Source organism: Pteronotus mesoamericanus, unplaced genomic scaffold (genome assembly GCF_021234165.1).
Source record: "Pteronotus mesoamericanus isolate MK-2021 breed Mesoamerican mustached bat unplaced genomic scaffold, CSHL_Meso_final contig_220, whole genome shotgun sequence".
NCBI lineage: Eukaryota > Metazoa > Chordata > Mammalia > Chiroptera > Mormoopidae > Pteronotus > Pteronotus mesoamericanus.
In genome coordinates, this window is record NW_026555091.1 from 1670836 (window position 1) to 1696575 (window position 25740).

General features: G+C 38.1%; 1 protein-coding gene across 1 annotated transcript in view; it reads left to right on the forward strand.

The window, feature by feature from the left end:
• Positions 1–25740, forward strand: part of BBS9 (Bardet-Biedl syndrome 9) — a 179961-nt gene that overhangs the window by 71938 nt on the left and 82283 nt on the right. Inside the window, exons 6-9 of the mRNA XM_054571306.1 lie at positions 4217–4391; positions 11038–11122; positions 17365–17548; positions 18190–18319. Coding sequence (XP_054427281.1) covers positions 4217–4391; positions 11038–11122; positions 17365–17548; positions 18190–18319 — 574 coding nt within the window. The remainder of the gene's footprint in view (positions 1–4216; positions 4392–11037; positions 11123–17364; positions 17549–18189; positions 18320–25740) is intronic.

The following is a 25740-nucleotide window of genomic DNA, read 5'->3' on the forward strand; positions in this document are numbered from 1 at the left end:
GGATTGACTCCAGGTGAGGCTTGAGGCACTGGCTCAGCATTGTTGCCCATGGCCCTGTCTTAACGGTGTCCTTGTGCGGTCACGTGGCCTCTCCTCGGTGGTTCCATACCTGATCCTCTGTACACATTTCTCCCCAAGGGGCAGGAGTGAGGTTTTTTCTCATTCCAGCTCAACCTAAGGGTTTAGTTTCTCTCATTGGCTGTAAATTATACTTGTCCCTGAACCAGTCACCGTGACTAGTGAGATACTAACTGGTTTCCGTACGTCAGGGCCTCCCCTCAATCTTAGAATAAAGCCGGTCTCATTCAAGCCCCATGACTAAAGATGAGTGGAGACGGGAATAGATGGCCTGGAGGCAGCCAGCAAATGTTTACCAGGGCAGGGGAAGGAAAATGAAAGAGCCTTGGGAAAGGTAGTAATACAAGCAAAAGCAAGGAAGCATGCCCCCTCCCCATGTGCGTGGGAAACAGCAGGCAGGCAAACATTAATTGGACATGTAATAAGAGACGCAGAAAATAATGATAAAATAATGTGATGCTTTATTTGCCATCTGTTGGATATAGTTTCCATACATTATTTCATTTCATTCTCAAAACTAAGTAGGTATGTCATCTTGGAGGTAAAGAAGTTTGAGCCCAAGCTCACAGCTAATAATTGGTGGAGCTGGACTCAAACTCAGACCATCCGATGCTAGAGGCAGCCCACGTGGGTGTTGCAGTAGACTAAGTACTCTCCTCCAGCCTGCTGGAGTCTCAGCAGTAAGACCTCATCCACCCTGCTACGGAGCCAAGTTTTCTCTGGGGCTCCAGTGCCCTTTAAGCTCTCACTCTGTCATGCCACCGTAAGACATTGGCTTTCACGCTGGAGCATGGATCAGATAGGCTCTGGGGCTTGTTAAAAACTACAGCTGCTGGGTCTTAAGACCAGATTCTCTGATTCTGTAGACCTAGAATGGGACTCTATAGAGTTTGCATTTCTTTTCTTTTTAGAATTTGCCTTTCTAAGAAGTTTGTAAATGAAGCTGATGCTGGTGATCTTTGGGAGACTGAAGATTTGTGGTTCAGCGATATTCCAACATATTGAAATGCTGCTTGGAAATACACATGCTCTTACCTCACAGTCTTTAATAATACAGATATCGAGGGTGTATTTGGTTTCAGTGGTGTCCTTCCCTTGCCAAAGGTCAAGGTCATTGCATAAGTGTTTCATTGATTGAATTTCTTCTGTCTCTCTGATTCTTGATTTATTAAAACTAAATTTATTGCTCGCCTTCTAGGTCTTGCTCAGTTCACTAATGCTCAGTTCCCCCTTGAGTGTTCAAGCAGTACATTTGTATACAAAAAACATATATGTAAACACTTTATTGGTCTACATTTTTAGCATGAAAAATATAAATATCAGTAAAAATAACATGAACACCATCTAGAGTTAACAGTTGTAAATGTATATACATGTGTATACACACATTTTGCTTTTATGACCCATTTTAAAATAAGGTACAGACCTGTGCCAGTTTACTAACAAATATAGCAGGATACATTGCTTAGGAAGAACGTTCTCTTATATAATCACAATCCTATCATCATGCTTAAGAAAATTAACAATTCCTAATGTTTTCTAATGTGTAGTCATACTTCAATTTCTACAGTTGTCCCAATATCTTCTGTGTGTGTGTGTGTGTGTGTGTGTGTGTGTGTGTGTGTGTATTGGATATCAGAATCCTATTGGGTGAAACTAAATCCTAAGATTCAGCAATACTGAATGGACCTTTAGGCTCAGAAAATTCTATGTTATTTAAATAATCGATTTGATTGCGTTAACAGAAAACCAACTTAATGGAGCCTTGGATAAGGAAGATGTTCATTTCTGTCATATGTAATCATCTGGAGATAAAGTGGTCCCGGGCTGCTACGAGAGCTCTGTTTTCCTCAATATGTGGCTTCCATTCCTGAGGCCAAGGCAGCTGCTTCAGGCTGGACAGAGGGGCGGGGGGTGCATACTGAGCCCTTTTCCGGGCACGTTTGGCTGTCGTACATACGGCCTCTGCTCCCATCTCATCGGTAGGAATGTAGTCATATGACATTTCCATGTTAGAGACCTGGAGATGCAGGTTTTGTCCTGGATGGCCACGTGTCTAGCGATAGTTCAAGTTCCAAAAGACCGACTCCTGTGGCAGCAGTTAGTGTCTCTGCGACAGGTTCTTTTTTGCAAATGATATTAAAATTCCAAATCTTTTCTTTCCAAACAGTGTTAAATTCATTTAGTTACCCCAAATCCATTACAATATGACATTTCTCTTTTGAGCTATATAGGGCTTGTAATTTCTCCTACACTGAGCCCAGAATGTTATTTTTAAAAAAATTATTTTACAGATGTTCTGTCCTTTTTTTGGTTAGGGCGCAGCTCTTGTTGCTGATAGCTGTCAGTGTGTTCACACTTTTCTAATTTGTAGTTTTCTTTTCTCTGGGCTGGGAAAGCAGGTGACAATAGCCATCATAATAATGCTGTGATTGTGTGTTTTATGTGTGCGTCCAGTGAGAGGGACTTTGGCATCCTACCTCTAACTTTGGAACTCTTATACAAATGTAGTCATTTTACAAATGAGGAGGCCGAAGCTCCTGGAATATCAGTAACCTGTCTGTGGGAACTACATTGTTAGAACCAGAATTAACATGGAATTGAGGCCCTGAGTGAGGCCTGGGAATCTACGTGTAAGAAGTTTCCATGGCTTTCATTACAAATACATTGCAGCACCTTTTTCAATGATGATTTAGAGGCATTTTTATACTTTTTCATGTATGCTGGGTGCAGACAAATGGGGTTGCTAAATAGTTAAATTCTCTGTAGACAAAGTACTCATTGCCTGAATAGATCTCTGTGAATACATTTGTACAATATGCATGCAAACTCATAGCTTTTGGGGAAACTTCTAATAAGCATAGTAGAAAAATATTAGATTCTAAAAAGCTCAAAACAGTGAATGCAAAGTCTACTGTGCATCATAAAAGAATGAGCATTGAGAGAATACTCTTCAAAACAGCTTTAATGTGCACAAACCTTTTCTCTCTAAGGAGATTCCAGAGCGGTTCAGATCTGTGTTTAGTGAACGTTCTTATGCTAAGACAAGATTCAACCTGGAGCATCTCTCAGATGATAGCACTATTGAGTAATCAAGATGGGGTAGAGTATGTTGCAGTCATAAGCACCTCAAAATCTTAGTTTTCTTTTTAAAAAAAATCCTTTGGCAACGCGTTTTCTTTTTAGAAATTGCTCCTGTGTCCATACTCAGACACAATAATTAGAATATCATCCATTTCTATGCAATTTAATTTTATTTGACCTAAGTATTCTTTCAGTTTCAAAATTTAAGTGTCCTGTATTGGCACTTATATCCAAGGTAATATGGAATAGTTCTACAGGACTTACTGTATATGGTAAGGATGGATTAGGTAACAAATAGAAGATTGATCTTTTATTGATTTACTTAGTAGCTTAGTTGTTCTCTGACATGGTTCCTTCTTATATAATCTCACCAGCAGAACATGAAAAGTTACAGCCACCAGATCGTTCTCAGGTTAGGGATACTACAGTATCATAGAAATCATCATCATCATCACCCTCTCAGTATATTTTAAGAACTGTGAATTTCATAGTTGATACTTGTAGACTGATAGTAGAAGACACTTCAAACATCAATCTACAGTTTAGGACAATCAGTGATTAGTATTTTTCACTATATATATATTTTTCACTCCCAACAGTGCTTAACACTGTGCTTTGTATGAAACTGGTGCCTAATCTATGTCTATGGATTCGGTGTGCTGTGTTTGATGGGTGCCTAAGTCATTGCAAAGTATGAGGCTGACATATTATGAAGAAATAGCCCTGTGCAGAGCAGCCGTTGTATTTCTGATTTTGGGGAGAATGATATCTTGCAAAGGGTAATGATTGTTGCTAGGGATTATTTTGAGCTAGAGATTTTAACATACAGTAAATGAAAATAAATGTACTTAAAAATATAGATATCTGAATCCTTTAAAATTGGGAAATGCATGTAGACTGATACACAATAATCTGAGAGCTTCATCAGTTTATAATTTAAAGTTTGAACTGCTCATTTTCCCTCTTGGGGAAAAAATAAACTATGACATATTTGTGGTGGATAGAGATAAATATTTAAGAATAGGTTGCCTAATTTCCTCTCATTCTTCTTCAGGTCGAGATTTAATTTGTATCCAGTCTATGGACGGGATGCTGATGGTGTTTGAGCAGGAGAGCTATGCTTTTGGAAGGTTTCTCCCTGGCTCTCTTTTGCCTGGCCCCCTTGCCTACAGTTCCCGAACAGATTCCTTCATCACCGTCTCTTCCTGCCGACAAGTGGAAAGTTACAAGTAAGTTTGGATGTCCTATCTTTGAAATCATGGTTTTCGGTGCATGTGTCTGTCGCTGATTAGTTCTTTTCCACAAAAAGCTTCAATATCACAAGTGAAGAAGAATCCCCTCCCTGCCTTTTTTCTTTTTTTTTGATAAAATGTACTTGTGGTGAGGTAGAGGTGTCGTTTACATTTGGTAAACTATTTGAAAGGCAGTCCAGTGCAGAGGCTGAGAGGAGCGGTTAGCAGAGAGGCAGACCTGGATTGGAATCATGATTCTGCTGCTCCCAGCTGTTTGGTGGTCAGTGTCATTGTCCTGGCTGTAAAGGGATAATAACGGCTATTTGACAAGTTTTTTACAAGGAAGACATGGTTGCCACCCTATAGAAAATGTTGAATAATTATTGGGACTGTTCCCTGAATTATAAATAATAAAACTCAGTGTCAGTGAAAAGAGCCCGATGTAAAGATGCATATATGATATTATTTTATAACAAAAAAAATGTATGTATACATAGGAAGAATGCTGGCAAGACATACAGGTGTTATAAATGTTTATTAAAGAACGATGATAATAGAAATTAAGTATGAAAATGGCCCCGTGAAAGCAGTTTATGCTTTTTACTAGAAATCCTTACTGATTTTGGTGACTTGTGTTTAAAGAGAGACCCTTTTCTCTTCTATCAGCTACATTTCAATAAAAGTTAAGATTTTGAGGTTTTGGAGGATGTGTTTTATGTTGGAAGGGAGAATGGGGAAAAGAAAGAAATCCACGCTGGGAAGAGAAACAGACTTGGGGACTTAGAGCATCTTCGGTAACTCTTTTGCTGTTATCTCACTGATGGCAACAGTTAGAACTGTAAGTCTAAGCAACACTTCATTACAGCTTTTCGGTATTATTTTTGGCCGCATGTTTTTCCCAGGGCAGGAAGAAAATATAAATTCATCAGGCAACAGCTTTACATTTGTGTCTTCAAGTTTCAATACTGTGTCTCTAGCAAGGTTTTCCCTTCATACGTGGCAACCGAGCTTTTGTGAATTACTGTCAGGGCACCCAGGCTCCAGAACTCTGAAAACAGGCCAGTGTTTGGGACAAAGAAGTTAACTGGTGGAGGCAGTGTATCATTATGTCCCATTCCTGCTATAACTCCTGTGGCTCTTGTCCAAAGGAGATGAATGAATTGTGGCATTGCTACTGGTAATAAATGAAATATTATAGTTATCTTGAGAGGTTGAGAAAAGTATCTGTATAATGCATTCAAGCCCGTCAAAACCTAAGTAATATTGAGGAGATCTGCTTTTCAGCTTTCCACCCAGGGCTGTGTCTCAACTCTTGCCAAGCAGTGATACTGGCAGTGCTAGACGGGGTCACAGTACAGAGATTTGCACGCTCCATGACCTACTCTTTGAAATATGTGCATAGGAATTAACTTGGTAATAACTCCAGGAGCGATTGGATGAGGAAGCGATGCATAGGTTCCCTTAATGCGCAAATTTAATCCCACCGAAGCTCACGCTCTTTAACTGCGGTGACTCAGCATAGCGATCTATTCAATCCATCTCCATCTAGGACTAAAGACCTCACCACTTTATCCATTATGTGGGTCTTTTATAATGGTAGAGATGCATGGGATATGTGATTACTGTGAAATGATGACAATCAAGAGGGTTTATAACATTAAATAGTATGTTGTATTTACATATGCTTTTAAGTTTAATAGATAAAATTAAATGATAATCACAGGTGCAATTTAGGATGGAGAAAGCCTGAAAACTGTAGGTTCTTTTGAAGCTTCACTAAATATATTTATAAGCAGTTAATAGAATGTAATCAGTTAGTATAAAAGGCTTTTCAGACAGAATTTATTTTCATTTTTGATACTGATGTTTAATTACTTTAAAGCAAGCTTGGTTATGTTCAAATGGGAACTAGGGAAGGCCATGGGTCTCAGACTTCAGCGTGGGAAGCTTGTTATCAAATGCTCGTTTGCAGATTCCCTATCCCCAATACTCTAGATTTTGATTTAGTAATTTTGGGATAAGTCCCAGAAATTGTCATTGCAAACACGTACTCCAGGTAGGATTCTAGTTCAGGGACACATGTTGAGAGTTGTTTTCATTTTGAAGTGGGAGAATTGTGTGCCTTTTTTGGAGGGGGTGGCTGAAGTACCACTATTCTCTTGGCCATATTTATCAAAACTGAATCATTTTTTATTCTCTTTTTCTTTCTTTGTCAGAGTTATTTAGTCAGTAACTCCTGACCTTTCTACCTTTTTTTCCCCCTCTCTTGGCATTGAGGCCTTTATCTTTCCATCTGGATTTCTGGGTTTCTTACCTCTTTAGGGTCCTTCTTCTAGCTCTCTTAATTTTTTTAATCCTCTCCCAAGGACAGTTTTTTTCATTGCTTTTAGAGAGAGAAACATCGATGTGAGAGAGAAATATCGATTGGTTGCGTCCTGTATGTTCCTGGATGGGGGATCAAACCCGCAACCCAGTCATGTGCCGTGACTGAGACCTGAACCCACAACCTTTTGGCTATGGGATTATGCTCCAGCCAGCTGCACCACATCAGCCACGGCTATAGCTATCTTTTTAAAACACCTCTTTAAGCCTGAATTTTTGTTTCCCATTAAAAAATCCAAACTTTCTTATATTGATATTTAGTGCTCTGTATAATCTAGTCCCATTTTATCTCTGTTATGTTGATTTTCAGATTTGGAATAGACTTTTAAAGGTAACTGGTTCAACTACCCCCTTTTTTCACCTCCTAGATATATTTCTTGCCTAAAACAGTGATTTTGTGCAATGTCATATATTGCCATCTTGTATTGTGCTGAAATGTTCTAGAGGGTGTCTTGCATTATCTGGTTTCAGAGAGCAGAATCTGTCTTAAATATCTGCTCACTGATGGAATAATTTGGTTGGTTTGTTCAATCATTCATTCAGGAAACATTTTTCAAGAGGCTTCTATGTGCCACACACTACAAAGTACAGGAAATGCAAAGTTAAAAAAGACCTGTCTCTTGTCCCTAAGCAGTATGTAAGCAAGTAGGGGAGGTAGCAGATCAATTGGCAGTTTCACTTCATTGTGATACGGGCTATAGCAGAACTGTGGTCAGGATGCTGAGGAGGCCTACAGGGGACACCTTTGAGTAAGAGTTGAATGTAGGGAGGCTCCCTGAAGAAGTATATGTCTTTGCCATGAGTTTTATTTTTCTCCTCTGTGTCCTATACTTTCCCTGTACCCCTGCAGTGGCTCCCAGTACCTTGTAGTAGATAATAGGCTTTAAATTTGTATTTTAAAAAATACATTTGTTGAATTTAATCGACAATATTTAAAAAAGGATGTGGTCTTCACTAGTCTTAGCCTTTTGTCAAATTGAAATATTTAGGGTTTCCATCTATGTCCAGGGTTTTTCTCTCTCTCCTCTCTTGTGCATGCTGTGCTCTGTCTGAAATGCTCTTCTTTTCTTCTCTGCATATGAAACTCAGGTCTGGAAGCCTCCCTGCTCCCTCTCAGTTCCTCTATGACCTCGGTCTAAGCAATATCTCCTCAATTCAGAGCAGATTTTTACACTTCCCCCATGTTCTCCTCTTGCTTTCATTGATACTACATATTTGCTCCTTTTTCTTCTTGACTGAGTTAAATGATCCTCGATGGCAGGCGTTTTGTCCCCTAAAGTGCCCAGCATTGCACCTCGCTGAAAACAGGTGTTCAAGAAGGTCTTGACGAAAGAGTGCAAGGTTTGTAAGGAATGCTTCTCTTTTTTTTACTGGCTTCTCTCAATGTAAATGGTTCTCTCTGGCATACTCAAGAATGTTTTAGCTCTAGTGGAGAAGGAATAATGTGAGGCTCTGTGTCCAGATCTTCCACTTCTAGTAGAGTTCTCCAACTTTAAATATCAAGGCTCCAAAATATCTTGTTATCCTTTGAGGTGCCAGCTATGTTTCATTAGAAAATAAATGATTTTGGAGGGTTTGCTTTTGTACTCTTTGACACCTCAGTCCATATTTTAGTTCCTTGCTGCTGTTTTTACGATGTGATACAGAAGAACACTAAATTATATGGTTGGGTTTGTCATCGGTGCTTCACGGGACCCATTGAGCATTTGTGGTTATTGAGCCAAAAAGCACCGCTATTCTCCTGGACCTGCTGTATTTGTGATTCCTGCCTCTCTGCTCTGAGAAACATGTATGATGCTCTTTCACAAAATCTTATTACATTGGGCCAGACTGTTCTTCCGCAGTCTCGGCAAGGGAATCTTGTTCTTTAGCTTATATCGCTGAACACTTGCATGGTAAGAAAAAAATCCAAGAGTTTTCTTTATTTCAGAACTTCTAAGTGTGCTTGGAATTCTTTGGTTTTGGAAATAGATTACCATGTACATTGTTGGTCACAGTTAAGAGGATTTAAGGAAGAACCATAAAATAGATGCTGTTGTAAGATTGTCATCATCTACATTTACTGTCAGCTATGTTTAGTAATAAAATACTCCTCTGGTTCATCTTCCAGGAAGAGAAATGCTCTGGATTTGGAAACCAGGAGTCAGTTTTGGCCGTGCCTCTGCTTGCTGTTTTGATGTTAATGAGGCCGCTTTAGGGGCTCACTTCTTCCTCAGATGAAATGAGAACTCTTTGTAGTTATATAAGAAGCTTCAAACAGCTCAGAAGCTTTGGATTTTTGCAATGTTCTCATTAATATCTGTAACATCCTTTGGGAGGTTGGTGTCTGCAGGAAATTAACCACCTAGGTAATTAATTGCCTAAGGTTAGACCTGCAGCGGACCAGCCCTGGGCTCATGTTCTAGTCACTGGTGCATCCTGTGTCTCTTACCATGACCTGGGAAGAGTAAAACAATCCTACGTGGAGGCTGGAATGTGAGGCCTAATTATTTGGCACTTTTGGAGACATAGGCATTTTGAAAGGCAGTCTCAGTCGGTAGGGAGACATTTGCTGCAGCTGCCTCTGGGGTTTTTTTTAGCCTGGCTTTACAAGGCTGCGCTCCTCACCCTCCTACCTATTTGTCTCATTTCCCATGACTCAGTCCTCCCTGCCATGTGTCTCTCCTAAACTCCTGTCACAGCCTTTCATGTCTTTTACTGCTGCATGCCTTTGCATGTGCTGTTTGCTTTGCTGTAACACCTCTACCTCTTTAACAGCATGATGAGTTTTCACTCATTCTTTAAAATGTGGCTTTCTCCTCGAACCTGAACCAAGAACACATACATTCTTCCACTTCACTTTCTGTTTCTGCCACCATGTTCCCTTGCTACTGTTTGGATGCCTTCTGTCAGCACAGTGAATTCTAAGTTACACTTATTTGTATATGAACCTCTACTACTTTGGGAGGGTCTGGTCGATGGAGACCATGTCAGTGTATTAGACCCCTGCTGTATGTTTATTGAATAAATGAAATTCGTATACATTAAGCTTCCACGTTAACTATAAGACTGATTTTTATGAATGTCTTGCAAAAATCTATCTTAACGCATAGTCATTGTGCCTCCAACTGGAATTGGAGGCTTTTTACACATGAAGTATTCCTGATTGAGATGGGATGGTTTAAGAGCTGGTGTGTGATATTTGAACGCTAGTGCGTACTTCAGTGCTTATTTAGAGATCCCACGTCGTCTTCGTGCAGATCCCAGGGGTTTACCTGATGAGACATCTTTTTCTTAGACAACATGAGGTGTGTGAATGTAGCTTTTACTGATTTTCCTCTTCGCTGTGGAAGAACAATGCAAAGAATTGTGATTCAGTTGGAGGGAAAGGAATCTATGAGCCTGAAGCTTCTTCATTTACAGTAGGATTCTTACTCTAATATACCATTAATTAATGGGAAATGCAAATTTAAACTTTATGTCTAAATCAATCATTTCTAGAGTGAATGATATTTCTAAATTATTTTAAAGAATGATTTGAGCTAAATGTTAGTATTAAAACTGTAAAATACTTACGGGAAGTAATAACACCCATTATTGAGAATTTATTACATACCAGATAAACTACTAGGTTATTGATCTCTCTCCTTATATAAACCTTTATTTGTCTTTTAATCTATCAATGAATATTTGAGCACCTAATATATACTAGACACTACATTATTTTAAAATTCTTTTAACAGTGCTTGAGTTAGAGATTATTATTCCCACTTTGTACATGGGGAAGAGGGGACACAGAGCGTTTCGTTTTCCAGAGTTTTCTAAACTAGTAACTGACCTAGCTGGGGTTTACACTCAGGCCTGGGCTCTGTAGATTATGGATTAATAATTACTGCTGCATCTGACTGCTTTGCATTATTTACATTTTTTCCTTTTTGGTACTAGATTTTCCTTGAACGTTGCTATTTGTCACATAAAATTTCAATGGAAATGCTTTGATATTTGGCATTCCTGTTTCCTCAGTATTGAATTTTGGGACATATGGTTATAATTTCTTGATCATGACAGTTTTACATAGTCTTCTAGCAGAGTATCATTCCATAAGAATTCAATCTTAAATTTCACACTTTTTAAAACCAAGGTAAAAGTAGTTCAAGGTTTACAGATTAAGTGCTTTATTTTCTTGATCAGCTTTATTGAGATTATATGCTTTTAAAGTTTAAAATAATTTACACTTTTTAACTGTAAAGTCATTTTTAATTATTCCTTATCTTTTATGCAGGTACCAAGTACTTGCTTTTGCAACAGATGCAGATAAAAGACAGGAGACCGAACAGCAGAAACTTGGTTCTGGAAAAAGACTTGTCGTAAGGCCATTTTTTTAATATGTAGAAATTTCAGTAATGTTACATTTATTTTATTATTGATTTATTTTCTATTTTATAAATTAATTTTTTTCTAACTTTCAATTACTGTTGATATTCAGGAATATATTAGTTCCAGGAGTACAGCATAGTGGTTAGACGTTTATATAATTTACAAAGTGATCCCCCCAATAAGTCCAGTACCCACCTGGCCCCATACATAGTTACTACAATATTACTGACTGTATTTCCCATCCTATACTTTACATCCCCATGACGATTCTGTAACTGCCAATTTGTAGTTCCTAATCCCTTCCACCCAGTCCCCCAACTCTCCTCCCATCTGGCAGCAATCAGTATCTATGAGCCTGTTTGTTTATTCTGTTCTTTAGACCGCACGCATAAGTGAAATCATATGATATTTGTCTTTTTCTGTCTGACTTATTTCACTTGGTACAATACCGCCTAGGTCCACCCATGTTATCACAAACGGTAAGATTTCATTCTTACTTTGGCTGAGTAATGTTCCATTGCATATCTGTACCACATCTTCTTTATCCAGTCATCTATCAATGGGCACTTAGGTTGCTTCCATATCTTGCCTATTGTAAATAATTCTGTAACGAACATAGGGGTGCGTATATCTTTTCACATTAGTGTTTTGGATTTTTTCAGACAAATACCCAGAAGTGTAATTGCTGGGCCATAAGGTAGTTTATTTTAATTTTTTAAAGGAACCTACATACTGTTGTTGTGCATCAATTTGCAATCCTACCAACAGTGCACTAGGGTTCCCTTTTCTTCACATCCTTGCCAGCATTCTTTTTTTGTTGATTTATTGGTGATAGCCATTCTGACAGGTGTGAAATGGTGTCTCATTGTGGTTTTAATTTGCATTTCCATGATGATTAGTGATGAGAGCATCTTTTCCTATATCTGTTGGCCATCTGTATGTCTTCTTGGGGAAATGTCTATTCAGGTTCTCTGCCCATTGTTTAAGTAGATTCTTTGTTTTTTGGTGTTCAGCTGTATGAATTCTTTACAAATTTTGGATTTTAACTCCTTATTGGATGTATTATTGGTGAATATCTTCTCAAATTTAGTAGGCTGTCTTTTCATTTTGTTGATGGTTTCCTCTGATGTGTAAAAACATTTTAGTTTGATGTAGTCCCATTTTTTTTTCTTTAGTTTCCCTTGCCTGAGGAGATATGTCAGAAAAAATATTTCTAAGAGCAATGTCAGAGTGTTTACTGTTTATATTTTCTTCTAGGAGTTTTATGGATTTTGGTCTTACATGTAGGTCTTTAATTCATTTTGAGTTTATTTTTACATATGGTGTAGGAAGGTGATCTAGTTCCATTTCTAGTTTTCCAAACATCATGTGTTGAATTGACCAGCTTTACCCTTTTGTATGTCCTTGCCTCCTTTTTCATATATTAATTAACCATAAATGTGTGGGTTTATTTCTGGGCTTTCTGTTTTGTTCTATTGATCTATGTGTCTGTTTTAATGCCAGTACTATGCTTTTTTGGTTACAGTAGCCTTATAGTATAGTTTGATATCAGATAGTAGCATGATATCTCCAACTTTATTCTTCTTTCTCAGGATTTTTATGGCTATTTGGGGTATTTTATGGTTCCATATACATTTTTGGATTTTTGTTCTAGTTCTATGTAATATACCATTGGTACCTTGATAGGAATTGCATTGAATTTATAGATTGCTTTGGGTAGTATGGACACTTTAGTGATGCTAATTATTATCCATAGGCACAGTAAGTGCTTCCATTTATTTGTATCCCCTTCAATTTCTTCCTTCATTGTCTTATAATTTTTCAAGTACAGTTCTTTTACATCTTTGGTGAAATTTATTCCTAGGTATTTATTTTTTTATGCAATCGCAAATAGGATTGTTTTCTTAATTTCTCTTCCTGGCAGTTCATTATTGGTGTGTAAAAAAATGCAACCAATTTCTGAATATTAATTTTATATCCTCCTACTTTACTGAATTCATTTATCAGTTCTAGCAGTTTTTTTGGTGGAATTTTTAGGGTTCTCTCCTCTATAGTATCATGTCACCTGCAGATGACGACAGTTTTACTTATTCCTTTTTAGTTTGGACTCTTGTCTGATTGCTGTGGCTAGGACTTACTCAGCAAAGCTATCATAATCACAGGTGTTTGTTCAGAATAAGAATTCCTGGGAAGAAAACAAAATATCTATGAAGCTCTTAGCAAAATGTCTGGATGATAATGATAATAATAAAGGCGATCAAGATGGCCTCTGCCTCCTCCTCAATAGTAGTCATTTCCATTGTCCCTCCTGTTCTGTAATCCAGCCACGTGAGACTTCAGCTCTCCTGGATCCTAGGTTTGTGCATATAGTTATTTTTTTTCACTTTGAAATATCTGTCGCTCATTCATTTGCAGATATTTCTTGACGGTAGCCTGTGACTTACACTAAGGATGTATCCTGAGACTATAGTTGAGTGATTTTTCTATTCTCAGTTAATGGATAGAGCAGGGCGTAGCGGTCAACGTTCCTTTCCTTACACCACAGTCACTTGGCAGGCGCCTGAAGCCGTGGAACGTTGGTTAGTGTGGTGCAGAGGAACGGAATTTATCCAGAGGAGTACTTCTCATAAAGGAGTTACGGGACGGCAGTTAATGTGGGGTGGATTTAAGTCTGTCATCTGTTCCTTTGATTTCTATTTGTCCCACCTGTTCTTTGGGCCCTTTCCCCATGATTTTTGCTGTCCTTTGGAGTTATTCATTATTTTTTATTATCTTATTTTATCTTTGTTGGCTTATTAGCCACAGCTCTTTGTTTTGTTTATTTTAGTGGTTGTTTTAGTGTTTTTAGTATATGTTTTTACCTTATCAACATCTACTTTCAGGTGATACTATGCTACTTCACGTACAGGGTAAGAGCTGTATTTCCGTTGCTCACCTTCCAGCCATTGTGCTATTGGCACATATTTTCATTTTACATACACTGCAAAGTCCATGTTACATTGTTATTATTTTTGTTTAAGTAGTCAATATGTTTTAATGAAATATAAATTATAAGAAAAATATCATGTATTTACCCACATTGTTACCATTTCTGGTGCTCTTCATGAATTTGTGTGGCTCCATATTTCCAGGTGATGTTGTTTTCCTTCATTCTAAAGCACTTCCTTTCACGTATATTTTGGTGTGAGTCCACTGGTGATGAATTATTTCAGTTTTTACACGTTCTGATAAAGTATTTTTGCCTTTGCATTTAATAAATATCCTTTATTTATATAAAAAAAGGATAGTTATTCCTAAAAATCTTGACAGATTTTTTTCCCATCCAGTACTTTAAGAGGTTGTTCTACTGTCTTCTTGCCTGCCTTGTTTTTCATGAGAACTCTGCTGTTATTTATTTATTTATTTTTGCACATATCTTTTTTCTCTGGCTGTTTTTCATATTCTTTTATTGCTTATTTGACCAATTAGATTTTAATGTAGATTTTAATGTTTTTCTGTGTAGTTTTCTTTCTTTTTGAGGGGTTTAGGATTTGTTGAGCTTCTTATATCTGTGAATTTATAGTTTTTATGAAACTTAGAAAACTTTTAGCTATTCTTCAGCTATTTTTTCTGTCTTTTTCCCCTCTCCTTTGGGGACTAATTACACATACATTTAGTCTATTCAAGGTTGTCACAGTTCACAGATTTTATTCTAATTTTATAAAAGTTCTTCTTTCTCTCTTTCATTTTAGGTTATTGCTACTGCTATGTTTTAAAGGTCACTAATATTTTTTCTACCATGTCTAATCTGGTATTCATTTCCATCTGCTATGGTTTTCATCTCTATAAGTTCCAGTTGGGTGTTTTTTTATATACATCTTCTATGTCGCCACTTAACTTTTTGAAAATACAGAATACAGTTATAATAATTGTTTTAATGTCCTTGTTTTCTAATTCTAACATCTGTATCAATTTTGAGTCAATTTTACATGATTTATTTCTCTCTTCATTGTGGGCCACATCCTCCTGTTTCTTTACATTCCTGGTATTTTTTTTATTAGGTGCCAGATACAGTCAATTTTACTTTGTTTTTACTTTGGGCACTATATTTTTTGTATTCCTATAATTGTTCTTGAGCTTAGGCCTGGGAAACTTAGTTCACTTGTTTGGAAGTGCTTTGATCTTTTTCAGTCTTGTTTTTAAGTCTCGTTAGGTGGGACCTGAGCAGTAGTCGTTTGGGGGCTACCTTTTCCCCACTCCTGAGGCAAGAGCCTTCTGGGTGCTCTAACCAGCTCCTGTTGAATTCTGAGGTGGTCTGGTCTGGCTGTGGGCACAGGCACTATTCTAGATGCTGTAATCCTTCTTGGTGATTATTCCCCGGCCTCGGGTAGTTTCCTTCCATGAATGAGCTGATCAGCACTGTGCTGAATGTTGGAGAGGGTCCTCTCCCCGCTGTGGCATGCTGTCGAGCCTACGCTAGCGGCCTTGGTTTCTCTGAACTCTCAGCACTCACCTCCTCAGCTCTGGCAGTTGGCTGGGCTCTGCCAGGCTTGTCCTCTAGGCGCCATGTCCTGAACGCTCTCCCGTGCCTGGAGCAATCAGGTGACTCACCTGATTTGTCTTCTTTCATCATGGGATTGCCGTCCTTTGTTGTATAATACCCAGTGCTTTGCAAACTGTTTCATATGGTTTGTCCATTTTGTGGTTGTTTCAGGTAGGATTCTCTTCTTGTTACTCCCTCTTATCGGGAAGTGGGATAATTCTTATATGATTGTCCTTAGTAAATCTCTGTGTTCTTTGAGACTAACTAGACTGTGGTGTGTTTTGCTCAGCAGAGGTGACAGAGAGTGGCACTCAGTCAGTAGTGGACTGAAAGTGTGTGATGGCGGTATCTCAGGCTGCAGCCTCAGAAACCAGGTTTGCCTGTCCACTCTGAGCGAGCCTTCCTCTCTCAGAGCCAGGGACACACCGCCGAGTTCCAGACACATGTACAATGCTAGAGGGCCAGCCTATTAAAACTGGATGAGAATGTAGCTGCAACGTGACTGGCATTCATGTCTTGGGTCAGTAGGATCTTTTCATGTAGATAAGCAACACTTGATCTAAGTGGTAATCAAATGATACATCGATGTTGAATCCTTTTTTAAATCAGGTTTATGTTTTCTTGCTGCTGATTTATCTGAATTCCTTCTGTATTTTTAGTCACTAACTCCTTATTGGATCTGTGGTTTGGAAATATATTCCTGCTTTCCACAGTGTGTCTTCACCCTGTTGATTGTTTCTTTGGCCATGCAGGAGCTTTTTAGTTTGATATAATCCCTGTTTTTCACCTGTGTTTTGGGGGACATTTCCAAAAAATCACCACCCAGACCAACGTCAGGAAGCTTTCCTTTATGTTTTCTTTTAATAGTTTTACAGTTTCTGTTCCCGTGTTTAAGTCTTAAGTCTGTTTTGATTTGACTTTTGTGTATGATGTGAGGTAGGGATTCAGTTTTATTCCTCTGCATAGGAATATCGAGCTTTCCCAGAACCATTTATGGAAACTGACTGTCCTTTTCCCATGGTATATTCTTGATACCTTTGTGGAAAATCACTTGACTGTATTTCATGGATTTATGTCTGGGCTCTCTGTTCTGTTCTGTTGGTCTGGATGTCAGTTTTTTATGCCAGTACTGGGCTGCTTTGGTTGGCAAAGCTTAGTAATATATTTTGAAACCAGGTAGTGTGATGCCTTCAGCTTTGTTCTTTTTGCTCAAGATTGCTTTGGCTATTTGGAGTCTTTTCTGGTTCCATCTGAATTTTAGAATTTTTTTTTCTGTTTCTATGAAAAATGCCATTTGGAATTTTGGTAGGGATTTGAATCTGTAGATCACTTTTGTGTAGTATGGACATTTTAATAATAATTTGTTTAATCCATGAACACAGTATATCTTTCCATTTATTCATGTTCTTTAATTCCTTTCATCAGTGTTTTATATTTTTCAATGTACATATCTTTCTCCTCTTTGGTTAAATTTATTTGCCTATTTTTGAACAACAGAATAGCTAATATCATCTGGTAAAAGATGGGGCAAAAACTACTAGAGTCTATAAAAATAACAGAAATTTGTTCATAGCAAAAGAAAAGTAAATGAGGATGAGCCAATATTTACGTCTGCTTGTTGTAAAGAAATTTCTTAATTGTACTGATATGAAAGTAACCACAGTGTTCTGGTTTTTAGCAACTTAATTGATCTTAGGTTTCCCTTTGCAGGTAGACTGGACTTTAAATATTGGAGAGCAAGCCCTTGATATATGTATTGTGTCTTTCAATCAGTCGGCATCTTCTGTTTTTGTCCTTGGTGAAAGAAACTTTTTTTGCCTGAAGGATAATGGGCAGATTCAATTCATGAAGAAACTTGATTGTAGTCCAAGTTGTTTTCTCCCATACTGCTCAGGTGTGTAGAAAGATTTTCTTTTATCTTTTCCATATGTCACAGCTATGTTTTATACATCAGAAAAAGGCAAACTCACACACGTATATTTTAAACATCTAGGAAAATAGTTTTATACTGAACATGTAATGGAAATTTTAACTTTTAAAGTTTGAATAGAAGTTTGATATAAAGCACACATTTGGGTTTGTCAGTCATTTTACTTTGTACAAAATGATTTGTGGAATTGGCCTCAGGCATACATTAATGCTTTCCAAAATGTGCCTGTTCAGGATGCTTCCAAGAGAACATCAGACTCTTTTATAGGCAGAACGGAGCATAGTCATGCCTAATAGAATGACTTTCCTGTAGTGAATGCCCAGTAAATCATTAGCTTAAATTGTTAGATATTAATGAAACTCATGCTTTCTAGATGAAATGCAAAAATGTTGGCCACTCTTTGATTAGAGTTTCCAAGTCTATAATTTTTTTCTTTTAGATATTAGTAGTTTGAAGTTGGAAAATCATGTCTTGTTACTTAAAATCTTTATACTGTAACATCATGATATTAGAATTAGTTTGTATCATAAATCCCCTATAAGGGATATAATCTGTTGCAAATGACAATTTTCTTATTATCCTTTTTTTCTGTCTTCAATTTGCAGTTTCTGAAGGGACAATAAATACTTTGATTGGAAACCATCACAGCATGTTGCATATTTATCAGGACGTGACCCTGAAGTGGGCCACCCAGCTTCCCCACATTCCCGTGGCAGTACGAGTGGGCTCTTTGCAGTAAGTGACTCAATTAAAAATTTTTTAAAAAAGAGAATCTTAGCCAAGGAATTCTCAAGAAGTTTTATGGGACAATGGCAGGTGATTTTCCTAAAAAATGCATTTTACTAAAGAAGTGGCATCGTAGTGTGAGTGTCAACAGTAGAAATAATTTAAAGTATAACTTTAATTGGAAAAGAGGAATATAAAAATTCTTAATTGGAGCCCTTTATAATTTTTATTTAGTATTTCTGGTGAGATATCCTTTGGAAATTAAAGATTTCAAGAAAATGGCTTGCCTGATAGGTTATTTTATTTTTTCCAAAATAGAAAAGAATTTCTTCAGTCATTTGATGCCAATCATCTAGAGGTCCCTTATTGTCGGACTGTGAAATATTATACTTCAAACTTGTATTAGGCCTTATGTCCAATGGTGCAGAATCGCTAATGATGATGTGTTTAAGACAGTGGAGATATTAAATAGGGCCACTTTGCATTTATAAAGAAAGACAAAATTCATTTCTTGATACTAAATTCACAAAATTTATCAAAAATGAGAGAAAAGAGATAGGTGTGTAAGTTTTTTAGATTGTTAGTATAAAAGGCAAGGTCTCAGATTATGTTTAGGAATTGAAAGTCCTGGTAAATGTATAGAAACACACTTTCTATAAAGTGTCATAGGTTCCCAGATTTATTCAGTTCTGCTTATTATATCATTTTATTGAACATTTATAAACTATATATAGAATTCTTCAATGACATGTATAGCATCTGATCAGTATGCCTTATCCATCCAAATTAGGCGCTTGAATGTTACGCATCACATAAAGACATTTTGGCCAACAACAATGGTCCCATAAGATTATAATGGAGCCAAAAACTCTGTGTGGCCTAGCAACGTAGCTGCCGTAACATTTAGCACAACGCGCTGCTCACGCGTTTGCGCTGATGCCAGTGTAAGTGACACCGCGGACCTGCCAGTCGTATAAAAGTATGGCACATACGCCATGGACAGTACCTAATACTTGACAATGACAATAACTGCAAATGTTACTGGTTTATGTATTTATTGCACTACACTTTTTATTGTTAGTGTACTCTTTCTACTTATAAAAAAATAGTTTGCTGTAGAACATATGCCGTACTGCTCTGGCAACAGCCTCCTATATCTCATGCTTCCTGAGTCTCTTAATTGTATCATTTTCTCTTGTACTGGATTTAATTTTATGTTACTTGGTCCATGATGGTTCCTAAACATACAAAACCCACTGCTGATGTTGCCAGTAAGAGGCCATGTCAAGTGACTGGCCTGGAAACGAAATCAGAATTGATTAAGAACTAAGAAGGTGGGAAGTCAGTGATGGTTTTTGCCTGCTAGTCGGGCGTGTCCCCTTCACCATAGTTATGAATGAGAAGGATGAAAACCAAGTGGCAGAAGCGGTTAAAGGATCTGCTTTACTGAAAGCAACAAGACTAACAGAGAGTGACGGAGGACCCCCATTAGACTTGGAGAATCTTCCGGTGACCAGACACAGATGTGTGTTCCTTTCAGTACCGTGGGGACCGCAGCCAAAGCAAAAAGTTTGTTTGCAATGTTGAAAGACAAGCCTGGACCCAACTACAATGTCGAGTTTCATGCTGGGTCTGGGAGGTTTAAACGATTCAAAAATCGTTTTCAAAGTATGTGTGGTGTCGGGTACTAGATTCTTCAGGGTGATCACTTATGAGTTGTATAACATCTAACCACTGGGTTATGCACCTGAAACTAATATAATATGTCAACTGTAACTGAAAAATAAAAAATTATTTAAAGTAAAAAAGTAAAACAGAGTTTGAGAATTGAAAAAAAAAACTGTTATTCCTCCCATACTGTGCAAATGAGTGGTGAGTCTGCAAGTGCTGATGTGAAGGCAGGTGAGGAATTTTTGGAAATTCTAGGGACTGTGTAGGAAAATTATTTACCAGAGCAAATATTCAGTGTGGACGAAACCGTCCTCTTTGGCAGAGGGACACTTGAAAGGGCTTCCATCCGCAAGGAGGCCAAGTCAACGCCAGGTTTCAAGGCTTCTAAGGACGGGGTGGCAGTCTGGCTTGGGGAGCATGCTGCAGGCTGCAGATGGAGACCCCTGCGCTCTGGCACAGTGAGGGCCCCGGGGCCTTGACACATAGGGGTAACTGCCCCCCAACCTCCCAGTGATCTACGGGCCCAGGGAGAGGCCGTGGATGACGCAGCTGCTCCTCCAAGATGCTCTCTTGAGTTGCTTGGCAGCGAAGTTGTGAAGTAATGTTTGGGGAATTAAATACCTTTCAAGATTTTTCTTATTGTTGGTAATTCTCCTGGACACCCTCCTTTTATTGGTGGTCTTCATGCCAGTGTCAAAATGGTACTTCTCCCTCCAAACATCACCCCTTTGATCCAACCAGTGGATCAAGGAATCATACCAGCTTTTAAGACCTGCTGCCTGAGGAGGACCTTTGCCCAGGCTGTTGCTGCAACTGAGAAAGACACTGAGAAGACACCGATGCAGTTCTGGAAGGATGACAACATCCATGACTGCATCAAGAACCTTGCTTGGGCTATGGGTGATGTCACCAAAAGGTGTTAGAATGACATCTGGTAGAAGACACTCAAGAGGTTCATACATGACTTCAAAAGATTTGCCAAGGATGGGGAAGTTGCGAAAATCAACAAGGCTGTGGTTGGGATGGCAAATAACTTTAACCTGGGTGTGGGTGAGGATGACATTGAGGAGCTTCTGGAGGTGGCTCCTGAGGAATTGGCTAAGGAGGAAGTGTTGGAACTGGAACAAGGAATGCGTAGCTGGAGAAGGAGCAAGAGAAAAGGAAACTGTAAGCGAAGAAAAAGACGAACCCCAAATAAAATTCACAGTGAGTTTAGCAGAAGTTTTTGCAGCCCTCAGCAAACTCCTTAAAAAAGTTTGAAAACTGGAAGGTTTTCATTAATAGAGAATAATCTGCTTACAAGCAAGTGTACGATGAAAAAATGAGGCAAACTAAGCAAACTCCCTCCCCCCACATATTTCTCAAAAGAATGACACCTTCTCAGGAAGAGCCTCAGGCAGGTCCTGCAGGAGGTGTTCCAGAAGAAGGCTTTGTGATCTCAGGAGAGGATGGCTCTACACTTGCTATTGTCCCGAAGACCTTCCAGTGGGACAAGTTGTGGAGGTGGAAGACAGTGATATTAATGATTCTGACCCTGTGTAGGCTTAGGCTAATGTGTGTGTTTGTGTATTAGTTTTTTTATTTTTATGCTCATCCAAGGATATGTTCATTGATTGTAGAGAGAGATGAAGGGGGCGAGGTGGGGGTAGAGATAACGTGAGAAACATCAATTGGTTGCCTCACGCATGCACCCTGACCAGGGCTTGAACCCACAGACTAGGTATGTGTCCTGATCAGGAATCAAACCCATAATTACTTAGTGTACAAGACAGTGCTCCAATCAGCTGAGCCACCTGGCCAGGGCTGTGTCTTAATTTTTAACAACAACAACAACAAAAACAAAAAATACTTTTTATGGCCATACAAAGTATTTGTGTTGTAAGCTAAGTGTTATTACAAAAGAGTTGAAAATTTAAAGGCTTATAAAGAAAAAAAGTTACAGTAACCTGAGTTAATTTATTATTAAAGAAAGAAAAATATTTTAAAATAAGTGTAGTGTAGCCGAAGTGTACAGTCATGTCCTAGGCCTCCACATTCACTCACTGCTTACTCGCTGCTGCACCCAGAGCAGCTTACGGTCCCACAAGCTCCATTCATGGTAAGCGCCCTGTAGGGCTGCACCGTTTTTCCTCTTTTACTGTGCCTTTTCTATGTTCACATACGCAAATACTTACCATTGTGCACAACTGCCTACAGTATTCAGTACAGTAGTGTGCTGTACAGGTTTGCAGCCTAGAGCAGCAGGCTAAACCATACAGCCTGGGTGTGCAGTGGGCAGTGTACCATCTAAGGTTTGTGTACGTGCCCTCTGAGATGTTCACACAATGACAGATTGCCTAATGACTCAGAATGTATCCCCTTTAAGTGACACGGGACTGTGTTATTGTTGAAGCTCAGTTAGGAGCATTCACATTTGCATTAATGGTTAATGTGGAACCAGAATATTGGAAAAATGGAAACTTTGAAAACATTGAATAGTTTTAAAGAAGTTGCTTTTTCAGTTTTGTGGGAAAATGCCATCATATACTTTGTAATTGCTATTCAGTTAACACAAACTGTAGTTATTTTGTACCGGAAGAAAAATTAAAAATTTTGAGATTGGCTCTTGCAGTGTTCACAAAATGTTCTTTTAAGTTCAACCGAGCACTCAGACTCACCAGATATTTTACATAAGATTTACTTAGAAGGATTTAGAACAGGAAAACATCTTGCCAGCAGGGCAATGTCACGTATTTCTCTTCTGGGAGAGTAATTCTCGCAACAGCACATGTATCCGTCTAAGAGTTGTTCTCTTTGGCCCCCAAGTGACAGCTCAGGTGCAGGAAGACAGATCCACATTGGTCGTTATGGATTATAGTCTCCGTGCCCCTCAGCAGCCAATACCTTTAAATAATAAAAAGTCACTGTGGTTTGTGTATGTATGTGGAGCATGGGAGAGGGATGTATAGAAAGATGTTATTGAGACCATTTAGTTGAAATACTTTACACATATTATTTACAAGGAATGTGCCTATGTCAAGAGTCGCTGCACTCAGAGGCTCAAAGTTATGGCTCCTCAGCAGATATTTATAGTTAATTTACCGTTTCTGGTCCAGATGCAACTTACAAGTCAAGGGTCCAATAGTAATTCATATTATTATGAGTAAAAAACCAAATTCCCATATATTGTGCATCAAGATGCGTATATTAAAAAATAGCCTTTCATACCTAAACTTAAATGCTTGTGAAACTTCTATTTCTCATAGCTTTTTCAGAATAATTTTAAACAATTAAATGTAAATATTGCCATTAATGGTTTCTACAGTTAATATATAGCAATAACTCATTGGAAGATTTTTCTTATTTTTATATACTTTATCATAAAAGTATGAGGTTAGACTGAAAGAATTTCATTGTAATTTTTGGAAAAATTTTAAAAGTGATTATTACTGACTTAGCTATAGCATATTTATATTTAGAAGTTATTGTTTGAAATTAGAAACACTGAAATAATTTTGCTCCTGCTTTTAATTACTTCTAGGGTTCAACTTTTTTGGTAGAAGCTTCCTTGGCTGAATGTGTTTATTTGTAAAGGAAATTGCTGCTATTTTAATATGTTTCTTTTTAGTGAATAAGAAATATTGGATTTGGATCAAGTTGATGCAATTATACTTAATAACAGCATTTTACTCAGAAACTAAGATGCTTTATTTCTTCCACTCCCACCTACTTGGCAGCCCTAGCCTTCTCCACCTTGTTTATTATAAGCCAATTCTAAATCCGTCTGTGTTTCCTTCTCTTTTTTAAGGGTAGGCGGCCTCCTTGATGAGATAGAGTTCTTTCAGTTTAGTTATTTTAATTTTGGCGGGTTAGGCTATGGGAACTAAGCATAGTGAAATAAGCATATAGTTTACAGAATCAGAAGAGCCTGAATGTGATAATGTTCTTTAAATTCTTAGCTATGATTGTTTTCCATTTATATGGAAGCCTGGCCAAGCACCATACCTCTGCTGTGGTCAGTTTCCCAACTGGCAAATAAAGATCGTCATTTATCGGTAACGTATTCTCTCTAGAGATATGAAATATACCTAAAAGTGGAAGCGCATTTGACTGAACGTTCAAAGTGATGGTAGCCTTTCCAAACTTCCGCTGGCAGCCACAGCCGCTGTGCTTTAACATCTTGTTGCAGCTCATTTTGTAGTATAAACAATTTGGTCTAGTACTTCAGTGTTTTTCCTCCTAGACTGTATCCACAATAGTAACTGATGTCAGTGTTTACCATTATGATTTTTAGCCTTCAGTGATACTGTATTCTTGACCAGAATGTTTTCCCCATTTCTGCTCTGGATTTTCAAATTTCTCCTGTCTTTGAGTTCTAATTCAGGTCATGTGAAGAAGGCTTTCCTATCTATATCCTGGTTCCTCTGAATTTCTATAGCGCTTCTATTATGTTGGTGACTACTGTTTGATTTTCCTAACTTCCAACCCGTTTACACACTCCTTGAATGTAGGGACTTCTACTTTTGCGCATCACTGAATAATCAGTCAGAAAGCTGAGCATATCGTATATACTCAGTAAATACATAAAAGTCATCGTTGTTTATGTGTGTTGTGGGGGAGGGTTGGCTACAAAGACCTTATAAGAGCTTTAAGTTGAAGAACTTTTCTTACATATGAAAAATTGAGACTCAGAGACAAAAGGATATTATTTCTTTGAATGACAAATTCAATTTCTCTGAAAACAAATTTATTAGGATAGTTTTTTTAAATTTTAAAGTGACTTTTTTTGTTTTTTTTTCCCTGTTACTTGTCATCTTTTTTTGTGCTTTGTAGAAGTGGGCCTATATAAAAAGTGAGTGTGTGTGTGTGTGTGTGTGTGTGTGTATACACTTTTTGCTATGTTAAAATTTTAAGGATTTCTTTTGTTGTTTAATATTCCACATAAAATTTGTCATATTCCTGGAATTAGGGTAGAGCATAAATTCTATGCTGAGAGCTTCTGCATTTTTTCCTTTAGCAGTCCAGAGGTCTGTTTTTCACGCCTGTCATGCTGTGAGTTCACGGGGAGAGGGTTCCAGCCGCCCAGCCCCCTTCTGGTGGGTTCTCACAGCGTGTGCTTCTCTGCTTGGAGCAGGATGGTGCTTTGGTTGAGCCCAAGTCCCTTTGTCTTTGGAAGAAATAAATGAATTTTGCATAGATGTTTTATCTACAACAATATATTTTAGTTTCTTAAAGACCCCTTTAAAGAAGAGCAGAAAAAAGTAAAATGTTAACAATTTTTTAATGCTGTATTTCCATTTAGGCCAGTGTCTGTTGGCTCTCTAATGGATGATGAAGCAGCACGGCTATGCTTTCTACCTCCTCTCTCCTTGCCATGTCCTTAAACATTTACATACATTTTCGTAGACATAAATTTCATAGCCCTTTCAACCTCTTCATATATCTAAAAGGACTCCAAGCTTATCCCAGTTCTTTGACTATTCCTGAATTATCTCAGCTTACTTCCTGGTAAGTTGAATTCAGTCATTGGTAGTTCTTGAGGAGCGCCGTATAAGTCTTCTTGCATTCTTTTTTTTTTTTTTGTTCTTTTTTAAAGATTTTATGTATTTATTTTTAGAGAGAGGGGAAAGAGGGGAGAAAGAGACGGAGAGAAACACCTCTATGTGAGAGAAACATTGATCAGTTGCTTCTTGCACGTCCCCAGTTGGGGACCTGGCCTGCAACCTAGGCATATGCCCTGACCAGGAATCGAACTGGTGACCTTTTGGTTTGCAGGCCAG